The sequence below is a fragment of the Diorhabda sublineata genome, chromosome 8 (assembly GCF_026230105.1).
Source record: "Diorhabda sublineata isolate icDioSubl1.1 chromosome 8, icDioSubl1.1, whole genome shotgun sequence".
NCBI lineage: Eukaryota > Metazoa > Arthropoda > Insecta > Coleoptera > Chrysomelidae > Diorhabda > Diorhabda sublineata.
The window spans coordinates 5,669,694-5,689,811 of record NC_079481.1 but is presented as its reverse complement, the minus strand read 5'-3'; the positions used below and the strand labels follow the sequence as shown (position 1 = coordinate 5,689,811).

Sequence of the window (20,118 nt, the reverse complement as noted above, 5' to 3'; positions counted from 1 at the left end):
TTCATTATTTAAATAATTAACATTCAATTAAAAGAATTTTGTCATAAATTGAAGACATCGACAGATGAGTAATATCGTTCTCTCTTCTTGGTGTTGGTATTTTCCATTTTTATAAAACAAATTTTGCTCACAGGAAACCAAAAAAAAAGTGTCAAAGCTTACACAGACCGGAAGCCAAATGTATTTCACAAAACAATATTGAGATTGAGATGCCAATCCTCAAATTGCTGTTCTATCTTCTAGTTAACAGTTAATCTAACCTAACTTATCTGACAGAGATATTCGACACATTACGTTGTTCTTCAAATATTTCGAATGTTAGTTTGTTCACGCATTGTGGCTCAGTAGTCACTTCTGCTAAAATTACAGTGTTTTCCAATTTATTGAGCACTTTTTGCTCGAAGCCCATGGGCTCGATGCTAATGAGTTTGGCAATTAAATTAAATAACAGAAATTCACTTGCTACAATTCACTATTTGCCGAAACTTTTTTTATTATTCATAGCAGTAAATATTAAATTGGAGAATCCTGTTCAGGGGTAGTTTATTTGGTTTTTATCAATTTGATTCATAAGGTATTTCTACATGTTTTTTTTTATTTTTAACTTCGTTAGTTAAGAACCTGGTGACGTCCAATTTAATATTAATTGTTCACCCCATTTATAACACTTTTTCCTGAGGAAGAATCTGCAGCCAGGGAAGTAAAGTTACACTTAATGAAATTTCCCTTAATATAGAAGCAATTAGTTCAATAACACTCGAGGGGTTCAGATTTTGATCAGTTGCTGTGATTTTCAATAAAAATATCGAAAATTTATGCAAACTGCAATATGAGAACAAAAAAATGTACTGAAAGCATTTTAACATACAACGATTTATACAGCTTTTTGATTAAATATATTTTGCGTTTCCAATTTAAAAATGTAGACTTACACATAAAATATAAATTTTGTTAAATACAATACATGAATAACTTAAAAAAAACTAAGAAATAGTAATGGCTGTTCTTCTAACAACAGCGCTCAACAGTTCATTTTTATCTGGCTGTTCAGTCATCACTTTCACTTTTACCCATTGTCTAGTCTGAGATGATTCTCTAATAGCACTCAAAACAGCTTGAACATATAATCCATCTTCGAATGTTGCTGCAGCTTCAACTGGCTCTTTTATCCATCCCTCTTTTTCATTATTAGGTAAGAAAGCTTCTCTTAATGCTGCAACCATTTTACACAAGCCTTTAACAAAAGTTTTTGGTAATACTGAGTTAGGTACTGGACATTGTAAATCTTCAACATCAAGATAAAGTACTTCTTCATTTCCTTTGTTCTTTCTACCGAAAAGATCTCCACCTCTAACAACCAGATGTCCGGTACTACTACATATCATAACATCTTGATTGAAAGTTGAACCTACTGTGTGACTATTTAATGTAGCAGTAACTAAAATGCCATTTTTCAATTCCATTTGAAAGGTACAGAAATCTGGTGCTGATATACTTCGAATACCATTTATATTAGATGTATTTTTTGTGAATGTCCTTACAACTCCATGTACTTTAATAGCTTTTTGTCCGGTTAGAAATGTGATTAAATCAACTACGTGACTTCCTATTAGATTTAAAGTTCCTCCACCCATTCGATCGTCACATTTCCAATCAAAAATATCGGAATCATTAAAAAGACATCCACTTTGAATTCGAATATCAATTAATGTTATTGGTGATTGAAGATAGTTGTCTCTGAGTGCTTTTTTCATTTGTGTTATTGCTGGAAGAAATCTAAACGAATGGTTAATAAGAGATATTAAGGAGGGATAGTACTGCCCCGCTCCGACCATTTTCAATGCATCAGATTGATTTAATCCAGCGGGCTTATCGCATACTACATGTTTTCCTATACCAAGCGCCTTTACGGATATTTGAGCGTGTAAATTTGGTGGACATAGCACGAATATTAAATCTACATCTTTGCGAAGTAAAACTTCATCAATTATATCTGTGAAAAATGGAATTTTAAGTTCTTTAGCGGTCTCTTGAGCGCTTTGTCGAGTATGACTCCATATAGCTTCTATTTTAAAACCATTTTCTACTAAAATTGGAACTAAAACTTTAACTACTGGTCCTGTTCCAAATACTCCAATTCCAGGTAACATTCTCTATAATTAGAAGATTAATTCAATCATAACAATGTATATATTTTTATTTTATGTATATAAACATTCAAGTTGTCAATATATGATAAAAGTAGAAATTTGTTCCAGATGGTAATTCTTCTTATTTTATGTTTATATATCGTCTAAGCAGAAAAACAGGTAAAGTTACCAAACCACCAGCCAGTGCAATACCGTTTTCCTCTAAAAAAACTAGTATGATATTTAGAGCATTCACTGATATAAAATGTATCACAATTTCTTGAGAAATTCTTGTTACAGTCGAAATATATATTTATTACTATAGGGTCTGAATCTTAGTTTACACATAGAGAAAATATGCATACTTTCTCTATGGGTTTACCTTCCTGAAATGTAGCGTAGTTCATATTACAAATTAAATGAATTTGTGAAAAAAAAAAATAAACAAATTAGAACCGATAATTGAATAAATTCAGTTTGAATAATTAACATGAAAATTGCAGTGGAAGGTTGTGCACATGGTGATTTAGAAAAAATATACGATTCTCTATACGTTACTGAACAAACCGAAGGGATCAAAGTTGATCTACTGATTTGTTGTGGTGATTTCCAATCTTCAAGAAATAAAGATGATCTTATGTGTATGGCAGTGCCTCCGAAATATCAACGTATTTGTACATTTTATAAGTAAGTACTACATAAATAACTTTTTAATAGTTTTATTTAAAAATGTTTGCTACAGATATTATTCTGGTGAATTATTAGCACCTGTGCTCACTATATTCATAGGAGGAAATCACGAAGCTTCAAATTATTTACAAGAGCTCCCGTATGGCGGTTGGGTTGCTCCTAATATTTATTATTTAGGTTATGCTGGAGTTATTAATATTGGAGGTGAATAATATTAAATAAATTTTACATGATAATATCATGTGGTATTTTATAGGTTTAAGGATAGCAGGCATTTCTGGTATTTATAAAAGTGCAGATTACATGAAAGGTCATTTTGAGAAACCTCCTTACAGCGAACAGTCAAAAAGGAGTGTATATCATATAAGAAATTTAGAAGTATTTAGACTGAAGCAACTTTCCGGAAAAATCGATATTATGTTATCTCATGACTGGCCCAGTGATGTGTATAAATATGGAAATGTTAAACAACTATTAAAGAAAAAACCTCATTTTAAGTGAGTAGGAAATTTCTTAGATAAAATTGTCATTCATTTCTACATATTATTGTTCTGTCTATGAATGAAAAATGTTAAAATACAATCAGTAGTTTTGGTTTATATTAAATAGACAGTTTGACACTTAGTTGGTTACATACATTATTTATTCTATTGATATTGTGATGCATTCATTACAGGATAGACATTGAAAAAGGTGTATTAGGTAGCAAACCTTCTAGTGATTTGATGTATCATTTAAAACCATCGTACTGGTTCTCAGCTCACCTCCACTGTAAATATTCTGCAATTGTTGAACATCAAGACGATTCAGTTACAAGGTTTTTATCATTAGATAAATGTCTTCCAAAAAGGAATTTTTTAGAAATAATCGATTTTCCACATGATAATTCAAAATTGCAATTGAGTTACGATTTAGAATGGTTAACGATATTGTACTTGACAAATCATTTACTTTGTGTTGAAAATAGATTTACATTCATGCCTGAAGCAGGAGATATTGAAAGGTAAGTTTTCCATAAATTAAAATATTGCAATTTATGTTGTGTTAGGTAAAATAGGGGTAATTCCATATAAAATCAACATGGAGTGTAAACCAGATCACCTCAGAAATTAACAAAATTTGGTATGAAAGTTGTTCACAGTAGAGTCTGCCCATAGAAAAGGACCTTGTGATAGAGTCGAGGGTACAGTGAAGAGTCTTATGAAGACTAAATTTTAACACCTATTCAACTTCAAGAAAATTTATTTGGCATTAATTTCACAATCTCCACACAAAATGAGTAATGTTGAGCGTGAGAAATTTCTGAATAACTGTTTCAGTCAAGCAATAACTATTAAAGGAACACATCAATATAACGCTTTTATACCTGAAATTCAAGTGTATAAAAGATATGTGTGAAAATATTCTCTGAACTAGATTCTTTTTCAACCCCTTACTTACCTTACCAATTGGAGCTATGATCCTTGAAGAACCTTCACCACCAGTGTCGGACGCCCAGCTCTGACACTGCTACTAGGCTGAGCTCTCCATACAGGGCGTTAGTATGGATGCGTCATTCTTCTTGGTCTTGGATTGGGCCATAGATGTGCTGAAGTACTTTCCTCTCCCACAAGATAAATCTCATTTCGTCTCTAGCAGTCATTGCCCAAGTTTCAGACAACTGGTCTTTGTACTGCACAATAGATCTTCTATTTTGTGCGCCGGATTTCAGTAACTTCTGGGCACTATAATACGCCTTGTTTCCAGTTTTCCCATTCTCCTGTATCTCCAGTGTAGTTTCGTTGTTTAGCACTTGTGAAGCCAGGTTTTCTTAAGTTAAAGTGTATCCAGAGCACTGGATTGATTCAAAGAAACTAGTAATAATCAAAACAGACCTGGACAAGGTCAGTGTAGGATTACAAGAAATAATAAAGATCAAAGTCGCTTTCTTACAGTTTTCCGATAGGTATTAGTTAATATAAAGTGCAATTTCAATATTCTTCAAATTCATTTCTTTATTTACAAATGTATTTTATAATTTTCGATTTAGGTATGAATTTACTCCTACTGATAATGAGAAGGATCTCATTTTTGAGAGATTAAATGGTAATTTGGTGATCCCAAAACTTTTTTCAAAAACTGCTACAGCGTTTAACCCAAACTCGCCGTCTGATAGACCCAGACAACCAGAACCTGTACTAAATCCTCAGACAATAAGTTTATGTGAGAAATTATATATAGACGATCCTTTAACGAAAATATCGAAAATCAATGGGACTTACGATCAATTAAACTCTAGCATCGATTTAAATTCTACTATCAGTTTTTTGGACGATAGTATTGAAAGTAGTTCCCCATTTGGTACACCAATAAAAAAGTTGATTTTCCGTGAATGTTTAGGAGATGTTGATGAGGAGCCCGAAATTGATAGAGATAAAAATAGTATAGAATGTAATCAAAATCAAAGTTCGGAAACTGTTGCTGTGATAAATAGTAAAAAAACTGTTTTAAATAATTATGATTGTAATTCTCCTACGAAAAAAAACCTTGAAAGGAAAATCCGGATATGCGTAAAGTTAAAAGATGGTGGATGGCTTAGTGGATAGAAGACTCTACTTAAAATCAACAAGTTTCCATCTACTGTGAGGATATTTTTAAATTATTAATTAGGAAATTAGACTTGAATTGCATACCCACCATAAACAACAAGGAAGATGAATAACGACGCTGATGACACAAATAATACTCCTTTTTCCTGTATAAAGTTGTATGTTGTAATTATATAACACATCACTCAATAAGTCGTGTGACTAACTGAGGAAAACACATTTTTTTGTCAAAAATAAATTTTAATCATGAATGTAGTCTTCTTCAAGAGCAATACAACCATTCTAAAGCTTCTCAAACTTCTCAATGCCATGCTTGTAGAAGGATTTGTCTTTTGCCTCAAAATAGGCTTCAGTTTCAGTAATTGTTTATTCGTTTGAGCAATTTTTTGAGATCAGAGAATAGCTAGGAGTTACTGGGGGCAGATCTGGACTGTATTGTGGATGAGGAAGCAATTCGAACAGTAATTTATTCAATTTTACCAGTGCATTGTCTTAGTGAAACATTGGTTTTTTATTGGACATATGAAGCCGTTTGTCGTTGATTTTTGCATTCAAACAAATGTCTCTTCCTTTTAGGGGTGGTTGATGAACAATATTCCATGCGCATTTCAAAACACTGAAACAATAACATTCCCAGCTGTCTGTTGTGCCTTTGGACAACTTGAACGTGGTTCACTGGCTGCAACCCACTCAGATAATGATTGTTTTGATTCTGGAGTGAAGTGTTTCATCCATTGTCACATATTGTCGCAAAAATATGATTTATTTCATGTAAACATAGCCAAACACTGCTCTGAATCATCAACACATTGTTATGATTAAACTGGCACCCACTTTGAAAAAAGCTTTCTCATGGTGAAATATTCTTGCATAATTGTAAAGACACTACCTTCTGATATCTTTACGGCCTCAACTATCTCACGCAATTTTAATTTACGATTAAATATAACCAATTTGTGAACTTTTTTCTGGAGTAACCACCTAAATTGAACGACCAGAACGTTCACCATCATCGGTGTCTAGATAACACTTTTGAAGCAATTTCCGAGTTTGTACAGTAAGTAGCTTCACTTGAATAGTTGCTACTGACTTATTGAGCGATGTTATACAATCTTTATAAATAAATTAGAAATAATGAAATTTTATTCATTTTTTTTTCAACTCCTTAAAATTCATGACTGTACGATAATTTTGCTCCCACCTTGGAGTAATTTCTTAAATTATAAGTTATTGGATCATCCAATGTTCCCTTTGGTTCTGTACTAATTTTATTCTTTGGTTTATTGGTGTTCATCATCAATAAGTATCCAAGCAACTTCAATTATCGTGTTTCTGTAATGATTTTGTATCTCTTAAATATTTAAAGCTGAATTTATAAACTTTTTGTTCACTTTCAAGGTCAATTTATAAACTTCTACGCTCGCACTGCATTCAATATAAATTAAACAGATTATGAAGTGTAATTTAAACACCCGCCCTTGCATTCCAACGCCTCGGAAACGTGAAGTCGGACGTAACGCCAACGAGTTTATTTCATATAAAAATTCCTAAGTGGAAAATGTTGAATAAACTATTGGTACCTTATCCCAGATATGAAGCAAAAAAAATAGAAAAAGTAAATATGCAACAAGCTATCAATTTTCGTTTTGGCAAATTTGGAAAAAAAGTGACACCCCAAACCTAACCAGAAAAATGTGCTCCCTGAAGTTAGCTTCTAGTACCAACATGTTGATTTTTAACCAAATTTCTCTAAACAATCATATTTGGCAACGATGATTAGTAAGTTTTAAACTGCTATTTATTTTTTACAGTAGTTTAAACGAAACGGTGCAAATAGTCATGAGCGAACATATTTCAATAATCTCGTATAAAGATATTACAACACAATCATATATGATTTATTTACTAAAAAAGTTTGAAGGTGCTTACACTAACAGTACATATACAATTAACTATAAAAACGAAGAAGAAAAATACCAAATAGATATGTGAAATATTTATCATTTCACAAGAAACCTTTAATTAGTAAACAAGCGTGGAATTTACAGTTAATATTTTTGAAACATCATGAAAATTGCCGTGGAAGGCTGTGCTCATGGGGATTTAGAAAAAATATATGATTCTATACACGTTATAGAACAAACCGAAGGAATAAAAGTTGATCTACTGATATGTTGTGGTGATTTCCAATCTTCAAGAAATAAAGATGATCTTATGTGTATGGCAGTGCCTCCGAAATATCAACGTATTTGTACATTTTATAAGTAAGTACTACATAAATAATTTTTTAATAATTTTATTGAAAAATGTTTGCTACAGATATTATTCTGGTGAATTATTAGCACCTGTGCTCACTATATTCATAGGAGGAAATCACGAAGCTTCAAATTATTTACAAGAGCTCCCGTATGGTGGTTGGGTTGCTCCTAATATTTACTATTTAGGTTATGCGGGAGTTATTAATATTGGAGGTAAGTAGAATTATTATTTTAATTATAGACAAAAGCTTGTAAATAACTATTTAACAGACAAATAAATAAATCTGAAGTATATCTCCAAAAATACAATAAATAATAAAATACCTTTAAAAATATACATTGTGAAAATTTTTATATGTCTAATCATGTCCAAATAGATTCAATGATGTTATTAAACCAGATAATAAAATTATAAAATGCTCAGAATTAAATATTAGTATTAGAATACAAGTCGTTTACAATGTAGAAAACACTTTCAAGTAAATATGCTTTCACATTCTTGAGAAATGTGGGGAAAGATGTTATGGATTTAATTTCAATTAACAAATGATTGTGCATTTGGTTTGCATTGTACAGTGTTGAGTCCTTGACTAATTCTGAATGTGGAGTAGGTAGTGCAGTGACCAGTAATCCATATTTTTAATTTACTTAGGTGTGAGGATAGGAGGTCTTTCTGGTATTTACAAAAGTGCTGATTACATGAAAGGTCATTTTGAGAAACCTCCTTACAGTGAACAGTCAAAAAGGAGTGTATATCATATAAGAAATTTAGAAGTATTTAGACTGAAGCAACTTTCGGGAAAAATTGATATTATGTTATCTCATGACTGGCCCAGTGATGTGTATAAATATGGAAATGTTAAACAGCTATTAAGGAAAAAACCTCATTTTAAGTGAGTACCAAGTTTCTTAATATATTTTTGAGATTTTGATAATTTATTTTTTGTTCTAATAATAATTGAATTGTGTTGTGATTTGTGTTAGGGAGGATATTGAAAAAGAAGAATTAGGTAGCAAACCTGGTAGTGATTTGATGTATTTTTTAAAACCATCCTACTGGTTCTCGGCCCATCTCCACTGTAAGTATTCTGCAATTGTTAGACATCAAGATGATTCAGTTACAAGGTTTCTATCATTGGATAAATGTCTTCCGAAAAGGAAGTTTTTACAAATATTCGATTTTCCACATGATAATTCAAAATTCCAATTGAGTTATGATTTAGAATGGTTAACAATATTGTACTTGACGAATCATTTATTATCCGTTAAAAATACAATTACATACATGCCTGGAGCTGGTGGTAATGAAAGGTAAGCATTTTATAAATTCATTTGTAATCAAAATTCTTGCATAATTATACTTGTATCGAGCAAGTTAGTTGTAATTTTGCTTATTATTAATGTCTTTTACATTGACTGAGATAAATGACTAAAATAATCCACCACAAAGTATAGTAACATTATAGTATCATAATCCTTTCGTTTTTTTGGTTCTAAAATATATAAAAACATTATCATCATGGACAAATTTTGACATTTTATCGACTTCTTTGACACTTATTTTATCTTGAATGTCCATGTGTAGTTCAAATCCGCATTTCATTAGAGATATTGCAAACAAAATCTAGCTAAAACGATTATGAGACCTACTAGTTAAAATAGAGACTGTATATAGTAATTTTCTTGAAAAATTATATGTAAATCGTCTTGGATCAGATTTTGGTATAAAGTTTTTTGTTTTATTAATAATACTATTAATTTTTTTTCAGGTATGAATTTACTCCTTCTGACAATGAAAAGGCTCATGTTTTAGAGAGGCTGAACGGAAATCTGGTAATTCCAAAAATATTTTCGAAAACTGCTCCAGCGTTCGATCCAAACTTTCAGTCTAATAAACCCAGACAACCAGAACCCATACTGAATCCTCAAACAGTCAGCTTATGTGAGATGTTATGTATAGACGATCCTTTAACAAAAGTATCCAAAATCGATGGGACTCATGATCAACTGAATTCGAGCATCGATTTAAATTCTACCATCAGTTTTTTAGATGATAGTATTGAAAGTAACTCTCCTTGTAGTACGCCAGTGAAAAAAATGATTCTTCCTGATCCGAAATCATGTGAAAGTTCACAGGACATTTGTGTGGAGCAGGAAATTGATCAGGATGGGAATAGTACGGAATCTAGTTTGAACGAAAGTCCGGAAAATGTTCCTGCAGTCAATATTGATAAATCTGTTGATAATGTTGAAGATTCTTGCTCGCCTTCAACAAAAAAACGCAAGAAAAGAAATATAGAAATGTATGAATCTGTATAGTAATTATGTACTTGTAAATTGTAATTATGTATACATATCTTTATAAATAAATTTAATTTAAGAAAATTCTATTTATTTATTCTCCAAAATTGTTATGCTACACGGATATAAAAATAATAAGCCATTACAAAAAGTTTATTCCAAGTAAAAATTTTACCCTATTAGATCAACTCAAAATGTCCAGGCCTTTTTTATTACAGCCACTAATTAGCTGTATATTCTAGATGATAAAGGTCAGATTTAAATGGATTGTTTTAGGTTAAGTTGTTTCAGTAAAACAATTAAACGAAGTTCAACTCTTTCGAGAAGCAACAAAACAAAATTAAACTTTGTTGCAAAACTACAAAACGAAGTTCAACTTTTTTAGCAAATCATCAAATCAAAGTTCAACTTTTTAACATATCATTAAAACAAAGCTCAAAATATCCAGGCCATTTTTTTTCTACAGCCACTAGTTAGCTACATAGTCCAATTGTTTGAAGCTACATTTAAATGAATTGTGTTAGGTTAAGCCAGGATGTGGTTCATCTATGGGTTAGGTTGCTCCAATTTTGTTTATGTCAAGTAACAGTCTTGTAAAAGTTTCAGAGATAAAGGAAAACTCACTTGGTAAAACACAATATTTATTTAAAATTATTCTGTACCTTTATCAATAAAATAAATTATCACTGTAATCGGTAGTATTAAAAACACAAATAATGAGAACGATAAAAAATGTACAAAAATATTCAACAATTATAGTGAACTTTTATTTGTGATCAGAATTTTTAGAAGACACCAAGGAATGTACCAATTCTACATCGCAGTGTTTAAAACAATCTATATACGGAAAAACAAAAACTTTGATTAATTTATGTGAAGTGTCTTAAGTGATTTAGTTGTCCAATAACGAAAGTTAATAAGTGAATTCTAATATGAATAGTAGCAATATTGAATCAGGTATTAAATTATTTTCAAGAGTGAATAAAAAACAATGTTTAGAAGGCATAAATCCTAAATTCTTTCCAGATGGAGGGCCCCTACCTAATCAAATTATAGAAATCACGGGAGGCCCAAAAGTAGAGAAGACTGATTTATTGATAGACTTTATTGTTAAATGTATTTTACCAAACAAACGTCCAGAATGGAAATCATCGGGAGCCGTGTTAATTTTATGTGAGCATCAAATAAACATGTTCAAGATTATTAAAGTTATTGAAACTCATCTAAAAAAGAATAATGTGGCAGATCCAACGAAGGATATTTTGAAAACTTGTTTAAAGAATCTGTCGATATTCAACTGTTATAGTGCTGAAGAACTAGATTTAACAATTATGAGCTTGGAAAGGTTCATTTTAGCAAAAGACGATATAAGTTTGATTGTTATAGATAACATCACCAGTTATTATTGGTTAGCAAAATTGAATTGTAACATGTTGAGTTACTATCAACATGCTATGAAGATTTTCCAAAAAGTTTATAGTGCAATAAGAAATTTAAACGTTCTGTTAATTTATGGAAGAAGTGATAAGATAAACAATGGTAATAAGAAAGGTTTCCAAAATATAGATTATAGAATAGATATTCAAGATGGTGAGAATGAGTGTTTGAAAGCTTGCCTAATGGATTTTGAGAAAGAAAAGATGATTAATGTCAACTTGAGAAAAGATATAATTTTGGAATTTATTTGAATTTTTAAAGTAATTTTTGTTCCTAGTTATCATTAAATCAATTTTATATTATACACCATCAACTCCCGATTTTCTTAATCCTTGACTTAAAAGTCAGGGGCGGATCCAGGAAAGGGAGATCCTCTCAAGCAGACCATGTTGGTACAAAAAAAAAATAAATAAAAATAGAAGAATCAACCTTGGTTTAAACTAATATTAATTTATTTATAAATCAATATAATTATTCACAATGCTGATAATATTTGGTGACTTTTTTTGTAATTCTTGGCTGTCACTACCTCAACACATATCTCTGGATTCGCCCCTGAAAAAAGCTATATTTCTATAATAAACTGGTAGTTTAGTACCTCAATAGAACGCGCTGTCCCCAATATACTGCTTTGTGGCACTCATTATCGCCTTTTTGGGATGTAAACCTGGTTCCCCAGTACCTCATTTGGCGAGAGTTGCTCCCTTTTGCGTTTTGGATTATAATATAGGAATTATTTTCCATATCTAGCATTCAAAAAATTGTTCTGTAAAGTGACGTTGTGAGGTATAACCTTAGGATGCTCAACTCATTACAGAGTTGACCAGAAACTTGGATAGCTTAGAGCTTTTAGCATAAGAAGAAAAAACACATGAGTTATGATGAATCCACGACGATTATTGTATAACACCTCTCTGAAGAACGTGACATGTAGAGATCTTTTTGTTTATGTCGACATCTGTGATAACTCACAATTGATAGAAGAGATTGATTGATTTCGAGCTTTTTGGGTCTCTTCAGGACAGTGTAATACTCACTTTCAAAAAATTGAGGATTCTCAAGCTGATTGACGGATTATTTATTATTTAATGCAAATGATGGGAAATTAACTGAATACACTAATAGAGTACTTATAATTCGAAGAAATGTTTGATAACTTAGTCCCTGGTCAAGAGTCAGGTTCTTATTGCATTTGTTTGGGTTTTCACAAACTTCTTAATGAGTTTTTATGTGAAATATTTTTTTTGAACAAGTAAAATTTTTTAATAAAAAAAGTTTATTGGTCGCGTCCAAATTTGTCCTAACATTTAATAATAACATATTTACAATAAAAACTTTCGATACAAAGTTGAATTAAATAAAATACCTAACTACTAACAGGATAATCTGAAATAAACCATCATCTGAAGCTAAAACTTTCCAATATTTTAAAAATAAATATAGTTCCATTGTTGTCTTATTTTATTCCAGATCAACCTGTATATTATTTACAAAAAAAATAACTGTTAATGTAACAATGTTCAATTTCAACCTACAATAACTTTTATCGATTTAAAAGTTCTTTTTAGATATAAAATTAAATATTATTGCACTATCAGTAAATTCAAGTTGAATACGTTCCGATCCACAATATTCAAATATTTATATGTATATACAAAATAATTACAAAAAAATATGTACAAAATTTTTTACAAAGTAAAAAAATCATCCATTCGAATTACACTAATTTAAAACAGCCTTATCCACATATAAATTGGTGATCTGAAATATTTTAAATATGTACAATCGTCTATTTCCCTTTAATCGTGTCACAACGTCTGTAGAACAACAGGTAGGGAACCCTGCTTCCCTGCGGTTTCAAGACATGCTCTTCCTGAACTGTTTTCACCGAAGCATCGTCATACCTCAACCAACAGTTGTAACCAACGTGAAAGGCATCAGTTACGTAATGACCTTTCGTAGCCTCTTTACCGTCATGGTAAACTACTGCAAACAATTTGTACTGTCTTTCTTTTTGATTTTGTTGTTTAGAAGCCAGTAATTCTGAAATGGAATTTTAAAATATCAATTGTTACTGCAGGTATTTTTAATGACAAATAAATATTTATTTACTTATCGTGAATTATTTTATCAAATACAAAGTAGAGTATTACCCTTGGCTAGCAATATAATTATTCCCGAATCAATTATTAGAAGCGTTTTGGAAAGCTTTTTCTAGAATAGCCTTTATCTACTTTGTTGCAGCATTATCAATATCATGGATAAGATCAACTCGTTTCCCTTTTAGCATATTTCATTTTTTGAAAAGATCCAGAAGTCTCACGGTACTAAATCTGTTCAGTACGACAATTATTCACGCGTTTTAGCATTGATATTTTTTCACAAATAATTTAACAAAAGTTATGGTAACCCAATCGTCTGTTTAAACCAAAGGTTACTGCTTTTGTGGTTGAAGAGCGTCCCCAACATTAAGTGAATTGTTTCCATTTTTAAATGACTTGAACCACTTACAAACAATCTTTAAAATTACTAAATTATTTCCAGACATAAATTTCAACTAAGTGATCTTTTTTACAACTAGATCTACGGGTTGCAAGTAGTCACTGCTTGTGTCAAAACAAGAGAGTATGAGAAGACATATCGAAGCTACGAAAATTCACTCATTGTACTTTTTGATTACACCTCATATGTTAAAAAAGTTAAGAGGGTTCAAAACTTGTTAAGATCAAATAAATACTGAGAGACAGAAGGGAATAGAAAATAATGAATATAGTAAACAAAAAAAAACAATCCACAAGGAAAGGTCCCTAACATTAATCAATACTCCTTTTAAAGAATTTAAAAACCTTGTGTTAATTATTAACTGTACTTACTCTGATCTATTTTCATATCAATGGGAAATTCGACAGATTTTATAATTTTAGTACATCCGTTGGCTTTATAATCGAAACATTTTAAATGAAGGACAAGTATGGCAGGCAATTCATCAAGAAGTACTTGCTGCCAAGCCTCAATTTCTTCTTTAGTTTTAGAAGAAGTGAGTCCTTCCAATTTATGAGTGTTTAATAAACCTTCTAGAGCCTCTTGGACAGTTTTCACCTTCTGAAATACAAAATTGATTCATTTGAGAAATATACCAAACTAGTATTATTATTATAAACTAACCTTAATATTTAATTGTAAAGTGAAAAATGGTTGAACGTTTTCCGTGGTCAATTCTCCTGCTCGGTGTATTTTCGATTTCAAAAGTCCTCCGAATATATCACTTATAGGGGTTTTACCGAATTCCGTTCTTCTAGTGATGCTACCCTTATTTTTCGGTCCCATTACCTTCCATTCTTTTTCAACATCTTCTTCATAGGAAATTCGAGTTTCCGTTTTATCCTGATCGTTTCTTACCAATTTGATCAACTGAAATTCATAATAAAAAAAAAACAATTCAAATGTTCAAAATTATTTTTGAAATCCTATACTTCACTAACCTCGAGCATCTCATCATTCAATCCGTTTAACAGGAATCCAAGAAATTCTTCCGCATCCTCTTGTCTTCCTTCTATGAGTTCGGAGTTATTTCCGTTCAGCAATTTGAAAATCCAAGTTGGTACAAACGGGGTATCGGTTTTTATTATTATGTTTGTGTCTTTTTTGGAATTTTTTCTCATATTCGGAGGTAGATGTTTAAATTCTTTCATAAAACAACACCTGGAAAAGGGTAATTATATTACAAAGAAAATTTATAAATATTAGATTTACTTACATTGCATCAATAACGGGGGTTTTCTTTCTATTCTCATTTGGAGAAATATTACCAGATAGATCGGTCAGAAGATTGTATAGAGGCGGACAGGCTGCTAAAGCTTGTAATATCGAATTTATATAACAGTAATTACTTTGATTCAATAATCCTCTTGGTTCCAAGCTTATTGTTCTACCATCGAGGGTGTAAGATGACAAGAATTCTAAAAAAATATTACAACAAAATTAATATCATTAATAGTCTGCTTCACTCAACAGATAGAAATACAGGATTAGAGAAAGTGGATCCCTAAAAGAGAGGAACCTTTTCGAGTCATACATCAATTACTTCAGAAGATTGAAAGAAATTTAATACCCACAATGCTAATTTAAAATCAAGCGAATAAAAAATTGTTCGTATGTCTGTAATTGGTTAATTTAAAGATAAATTTTGATTCTTTTTGAATATCTACTTAAGGCACTAATAGTTGTAACACTAGAAATGGAAAATCATCTGGAAATGTTGAAATATCAGCAGAAATTATAAATAAAGCCTGGTAAAACCAAAAGTACGGAAAATAGCATAAATAGTCCAACAACGGGCATCGAAGGGTCGTGGATGAAATTTTGTTTGTTTGTTTCGTTGTCCTTCCTCTACTCTCTTCACTATGAGTCTCCGTCTTCTATTTTTCTCCTCTACTCATTCCCACTCTTCTCTGATCTAACCTCTCATATCCATTTATATTTCGGCCCCCTATTCTTCTCCCGCTACCCCCTCTCCCCATTTGTGCCCTTTTATTAGACTCGTTATATACTTCTTTGAGTTTATTTTTTTTTCTCCATGAATTGTTCAGTTTCACGCCCCCAGCTCTTTCCTCTCCACACTTGGAAAATCCTTTTGCTCACATTGTTCTACAAGCCTTTTTCTGGTTCATTTGTCTCATCATCCGTATTCATAATCAGAACTCTTAGAGAGTCGAAGGACTCAACTTTTTCAAAATGATATTCCTCGTTTTCAGTCTGCTTTATCTCTGATTCTTCCTTTACCTGAATCTTTTTTATTTCTTTTCTAATCTACTATAAACTTGAGATCTCGCTCGTAATACAATATTGTCTGCATAAGCTAAAATTTGATGCTTCCGATGGTAGATTAAGCCTTCTGCCTGTCTTACGATTATTTTCAATGCAAGGTTAAAAAGTAAAATGGATAAGGGGGCCACACTGCATCAGTCCCTTTTTTACTTGAAACCAATACTTTTATTTCACTTCCATCCAGAGTCAGTTTCACAGTTATTTTTTTTGGAACTCACTAAAACTTCTAAAGCTTCATGCAACTAACAATTAAAAAGATATAAAAAGTTAAATATTTTCTATAAAACCAAATTTCAAAGACACAAAATGTGATCAATATCTTCACAATAAAACAACAAATATAAATCTCTAGAAAATATATGATATGGTCTCTAGGAAGTATGAGAAGGAAGGAATGGATTCATTAAAATTATTTAAAATATAAAGAAACATACTAAAACTTCGTAATATAAAATAATCTTGAATCAGATGGATTTGGATATGAGCCTAATGGACATTATCAGATATAAACATCTAAAAAGGGAGCAGATAGCTGTTTCAAAAATATCTAAAGGTAAAATTGAAGAAGAGGACAAAAAAATGAATTCATATACTTGTAATTGGAAATATCATTAGAAATAGACAATGTACAAATAGTAACGAAAACAGATGTCATTAAGCCTTCTTGTTTATCCTCAATTTCTCCTAAAACTCATAATTATGAACTGAAAGTTTCCAAAATTCAGTTCTGCTTAGTTGTGGTAATTCATCACCTTACTAAGTTGACTGTAGAACTTTTTGTTGGCATCTATTTAAAAAAAGATTTTCCCTTCAAACAGCAGCCCTGCTAAAGCAATCAATGAATAATGACTTCATAAATTCTCTTTTGGTATACTGAATTTCTCATGTACTATGGTATGATATCTACTATTCAACAGATGCTTAAGTACAAAAGAAAAACTTCAACAGAAAACTGAGAAGAATTGATTCTTATGGTGATGACACTCAGGTCCTGTATTACTTTGATCCTACAGATCCAGAAGCAGCAACTATACACCTAAAAGGAGACCTGTCATCACCAAATGAAAATGAAACAGAAATTTTACTGTTTTGGTCTCAGAGATGTTAAGGAAATTTGCAAGTTGGGCAGTGGCAGGTTGGCATTCAAACATTTTGCCAAGAACTTGGAAGTAATTCTAGATGTGGACTTTAGAGAAGATTTAAAAATACTTTTGCAGAAACTCTTGTATATAAACAGGTCTATTCTTAATTTGAAGATGAGAAAAAAGCTTTCGAATCTCTGGTATAGTCTTATTTCACCTAATATAATGTTGTTTACTATCCTTGTCTTAACATGGCATAAAAAAATCGTGCATAATAAGTTTCCAGTCAGATTTTCTGAAACTATTAACCCCAAGTATTTGTATTGTTTCACTATTTCTAATATTACATCATTTATTTATATCACCGGATTGTTCATTGTTAATTTATTATGACACAACCATTGATAATAATGTTGAAGATCATTATTAATATTTATTTCTAACTCATTCTTGTTCATACCCGAGAAGAATAAGACAGACTGTGAATATGTAATAGATACTGCAATTGACCTAGCTCCCTGAACAATTCCCACTCCCACAGTTAGGTGTTTCCTTCCTGTTGAGTCCCATTTTTTACATTTCTAAATCCACTGTGTCAAATGCTTTATTTAAATCTATGAACACAGTTACCTCATAGTTGTTCTTATTTAATTCTTTAGCAACATATTTTAGCAGCACCACTGTTTGTTTCTCTGAATTCTTATGGCATAGTAGAGAAGGCATATTACCTTGTCTTTAGTTGGGAAAAGACAGCTAGAAGGTATAATATCTCTTTTACAACAAATTCATCTTCTTTAGGTTTTTGTAATTACTCAATTAATTTATAGTTAAGACCATATAAATTTTGCATTGTTAAGCAGCTGTATAAGTATGTTAAATCTCACCACTATTATTATAAAACTTGTGGGGTCTCAATAAAAACTGCCCCAAATCCACTAAACAATGTTTTTTTTTCATGAAGAATGCAACATATTGGGTTTAACTGGTGTAAAATTGACACCTGATACAATTTTTATAAAAAAACTAGCCCCATTAAATGTTAACTTGTTGTAGACACCAATGATATTTTGTAAAAATTACTACACTTTAATGAAATCTAATTACTATATATTATATATCCCTCACATTTGGATGGGAAATGTTTATTTTGAACCTGTTAGTTCAAAATCGTGCTGCCAGTGATAAAAAGAGAGACTATAGCACCTTAAAGGAAACAAACACTTCAGCTTCATAATATTAGTATAGATAGTTTATCACAAAAACCTACCTCCTAATCTGAAAGATTCTGGATCAACAAATGGCTGTGCCTTTCTTGGATATTTTATAGGACACAGCATACTATTGTTTAAATCTTTATTTCCACTTTTATCATCGTTATTTTTAGTGGTATTCTCTGAAGTAGTAGTGGTGACTGCATTTGGTTTGTTAGTACTGAATAAACTTGCCCATGATTTATTTCCTGAGCCAGGACTAGCAGTTTTTACCACATTTTCATTTCCGTTTACTACTTTGGGCAATTCCTCAGGTACATTTTCCGGAATCCCATTTTCTTTTACTCTAAAATATGTTAATAAATTTGTTTGCAATAAATACACTATTAAAAGAGTAAAGAAATTTATATTTACTCTTCTTTGGGAGGTTCTTGTTCTTCTTCTTCAGTGATATTGTTTTCTTTTTGTTGATCTTCAGCATTGTGCTTTTGGGAAATAGCTATTGGATAAGTATAAGTGGCGGCCTGAGGGGAATAAGTAGATTGAGGAATAAAAACTTGTTGGGGGTAGGAGGCAGAAACAGGAGACATGGCATTGGTGGTATAATAGACAATGTTTGGAGCATAAGGGAGAATAGGCTGTACCACTACAGGAGGCTGTTGATGATTGTAAAATATGGGTTGGGTTATCATTGGATGTTGAATATAAGTATTGTGATGTGTAGACACGCTGCATTGTACTTTTTCCTTCCTTTTTTGCACTTGTTTTCCTAAAATGAAGAGAGGAATATAAGACTATTCCGAATTTTAAAAAGTATTGAATTTATTTATACAATAAACTATTTCTCATTTTCAATTAGTTATTTACTTATTTTACTATAGAATAATTTTCTATAAAAGTCAATTTTACTTCATATATGGGAGATCAAGATAGATAAATTAAAAATAGCAACTGGAGAAGTAGTGAGGTGTATAATAAATCAATCAATAGAATGGAATCTTTAACAATAACAGGCATAGAAAAGTATTCAACTACATATTTGAAATTTTTAAGATAACTTACCAATAAACTTTTTTTGATTTTTGATCCAAGGTAATTGTACACTGGGATCATATTGTTGAAGTGAATTTTTGATTCTCAACTGCTCATTTTCTTCAACTCCGTTCAAATCAATGAATTCAATATTACACTAAAAGTGATTAAAAATATATTTATATTCCTCAGGCATAGAATTATGTCAATGGTAAGATGATCCATTGCAGATATATGTAATAATAGAAATAATTGTTCAACTTACCAATTCACTTGACTCCATTGTAATAAAAAATATTTTCAATATATAAGAATGAATTACAATTTCATTACTTTTACAATATGAACACTAATAACATTATTTGCACTACACTTCGAAATTGGTTAAGTTTCTCACGTTATACTTCAAACTTCGTTCTCCGGTAACGACAGACGACAGACGACAGAATGTAGGGAACTTCCTGCGCTATAACTCTTCCAAACTACGTTCGTTAAGTCAAAGGAAATTTGATGTCTCTAATGTGCGCAATACGATTATGAATACTAGGAACTTTTACAGTCCT

The 20,118-nt window shown here is 31.2% G+C and overlaps 5 protein-coding genes across 6 annotated transcripts; 3 read left to right on the top strand and 2 right to left on the bottom strand.

Annotated features, from left to right (window-relative positions):
- Positions 1–830: 830 nt before the first annotated feature.
- Positions 831–2,260, bottom strand: LOC130448393 (glucose-fructose oxidoreductase domain-containing protein 1). The gene has a single exon (XM_056785758.1). The coding sequence runs from the start codon at positions 2,148–2,150 to the stop codon at positions 984–986; it is 1,167 nt and encodes a 388-aa protein (XP_056641736.1). The 5' UTR covers positions 2,151–2,260; the 3' UTR covers positions 831–983.
- Positions 2,261–2,488: 228 nt separating this feature from the next.
- On the top strand, positions 2,489–6,798 carry LOC130448391 (lariat debranching enzyme-like). Of its 2 annotated transcripts, none has more exons than XM_056785755.1 (5): positions 2,489–2,816; positions 2,872–3,023; positions 3,076–3,316; positions 3,496–3,822; positions 4,849–6,798. In XM_056785755.1, exons 1-5 carry the CDS (start codon positions 2,620–2,622, stop codon positions 5,402–5,404), a joined length of 1,473 nt encoding a protein of 490 aa, XP_056641733.1. In that variant the 5' UTR covers positions 2,489–2,619; the 3' UTR covers positions 5,405–6,798. The 2 variants fall into 2 exon arrangements, with proteins under 2 accessions (XP_056641733.1, XP_056641734.1); XM_056785756.1 differs by having other exon boundaries at positions 2,502–2,816; positions 2,895–3,023.
- Positions 6,799–7,385: 587 nt separating this feature from the next.
- LOC130448392 (lariat debranching enzyme-like) lies at positions 7,386–10,050 on the top strand. Its single transcript, XM_056785757.1, has 5 exons — positions 7,386–7,671; positions 7,727–7,878; positions 8,318–8,558; positions 8,650–8,976; positions 9,435–10,050. The coding sequence occupies exons 1-5, from the start codon at positions 7,475–7,477 to the stop codon at positions 9,982–9,984; spliced, it is 1,467 nt and encodes a 488-aa protein (XP_056641735.1). The 5' UTR covers positions 7,386–7,474; the 3' UTR covers positions 9,985–10,050.
- Positions 10,051–10,510: 460 nt separating this feature from the next.
- Positions 10,511–13,120, top strand: LOC130448390 (uncharacterized). The gene is made up of 2 exons (XM_056785754.1): positions 10,511–10,923; positions 10,993–13,120. Exons 1-2 carry the CDS (start codon positions 10,899–10,901, stop codon positions 11,652–11,654), a joined length of 687 nt encoding a protein of 228 aa, XP_056641732.1. The 5' UTR covers positions 10,511–10,898; the 3' UTR covers positions 11,655–13,120.
- On the bottom strand, positions 13,015–20,006 carry LOC130448389 (ubiquitin carboxyl-terminal hydrolase 10). The gene is made up of 9 exons (XM_056785753.1): positions 19,821–20,006; positions 19,586–19,712; positions 18,938–19,292; positions 18,580–18,869; positions 15,161–15,362; positions 14,886–15,105; positions 14,569–14,814; positions 14,277–14,505; positions 13,015–13,446 (listed from the first exon to the last, which is right to left on the bottom strand). The coding sequence occupies exons 1-9, from the start codon at positions 19,836–19,838 to the stop codon at positions 13,193–13,195; spliced, it is 1,941 nt and encodes a 646-aa protein (XP_056641731.1). The 5' UTR covers positions 19,839–20,006; the 3' UTR covers positions 13,015–13,192.
- Positions 20,007–20,118: the final 112 nt, after the last annotated feature.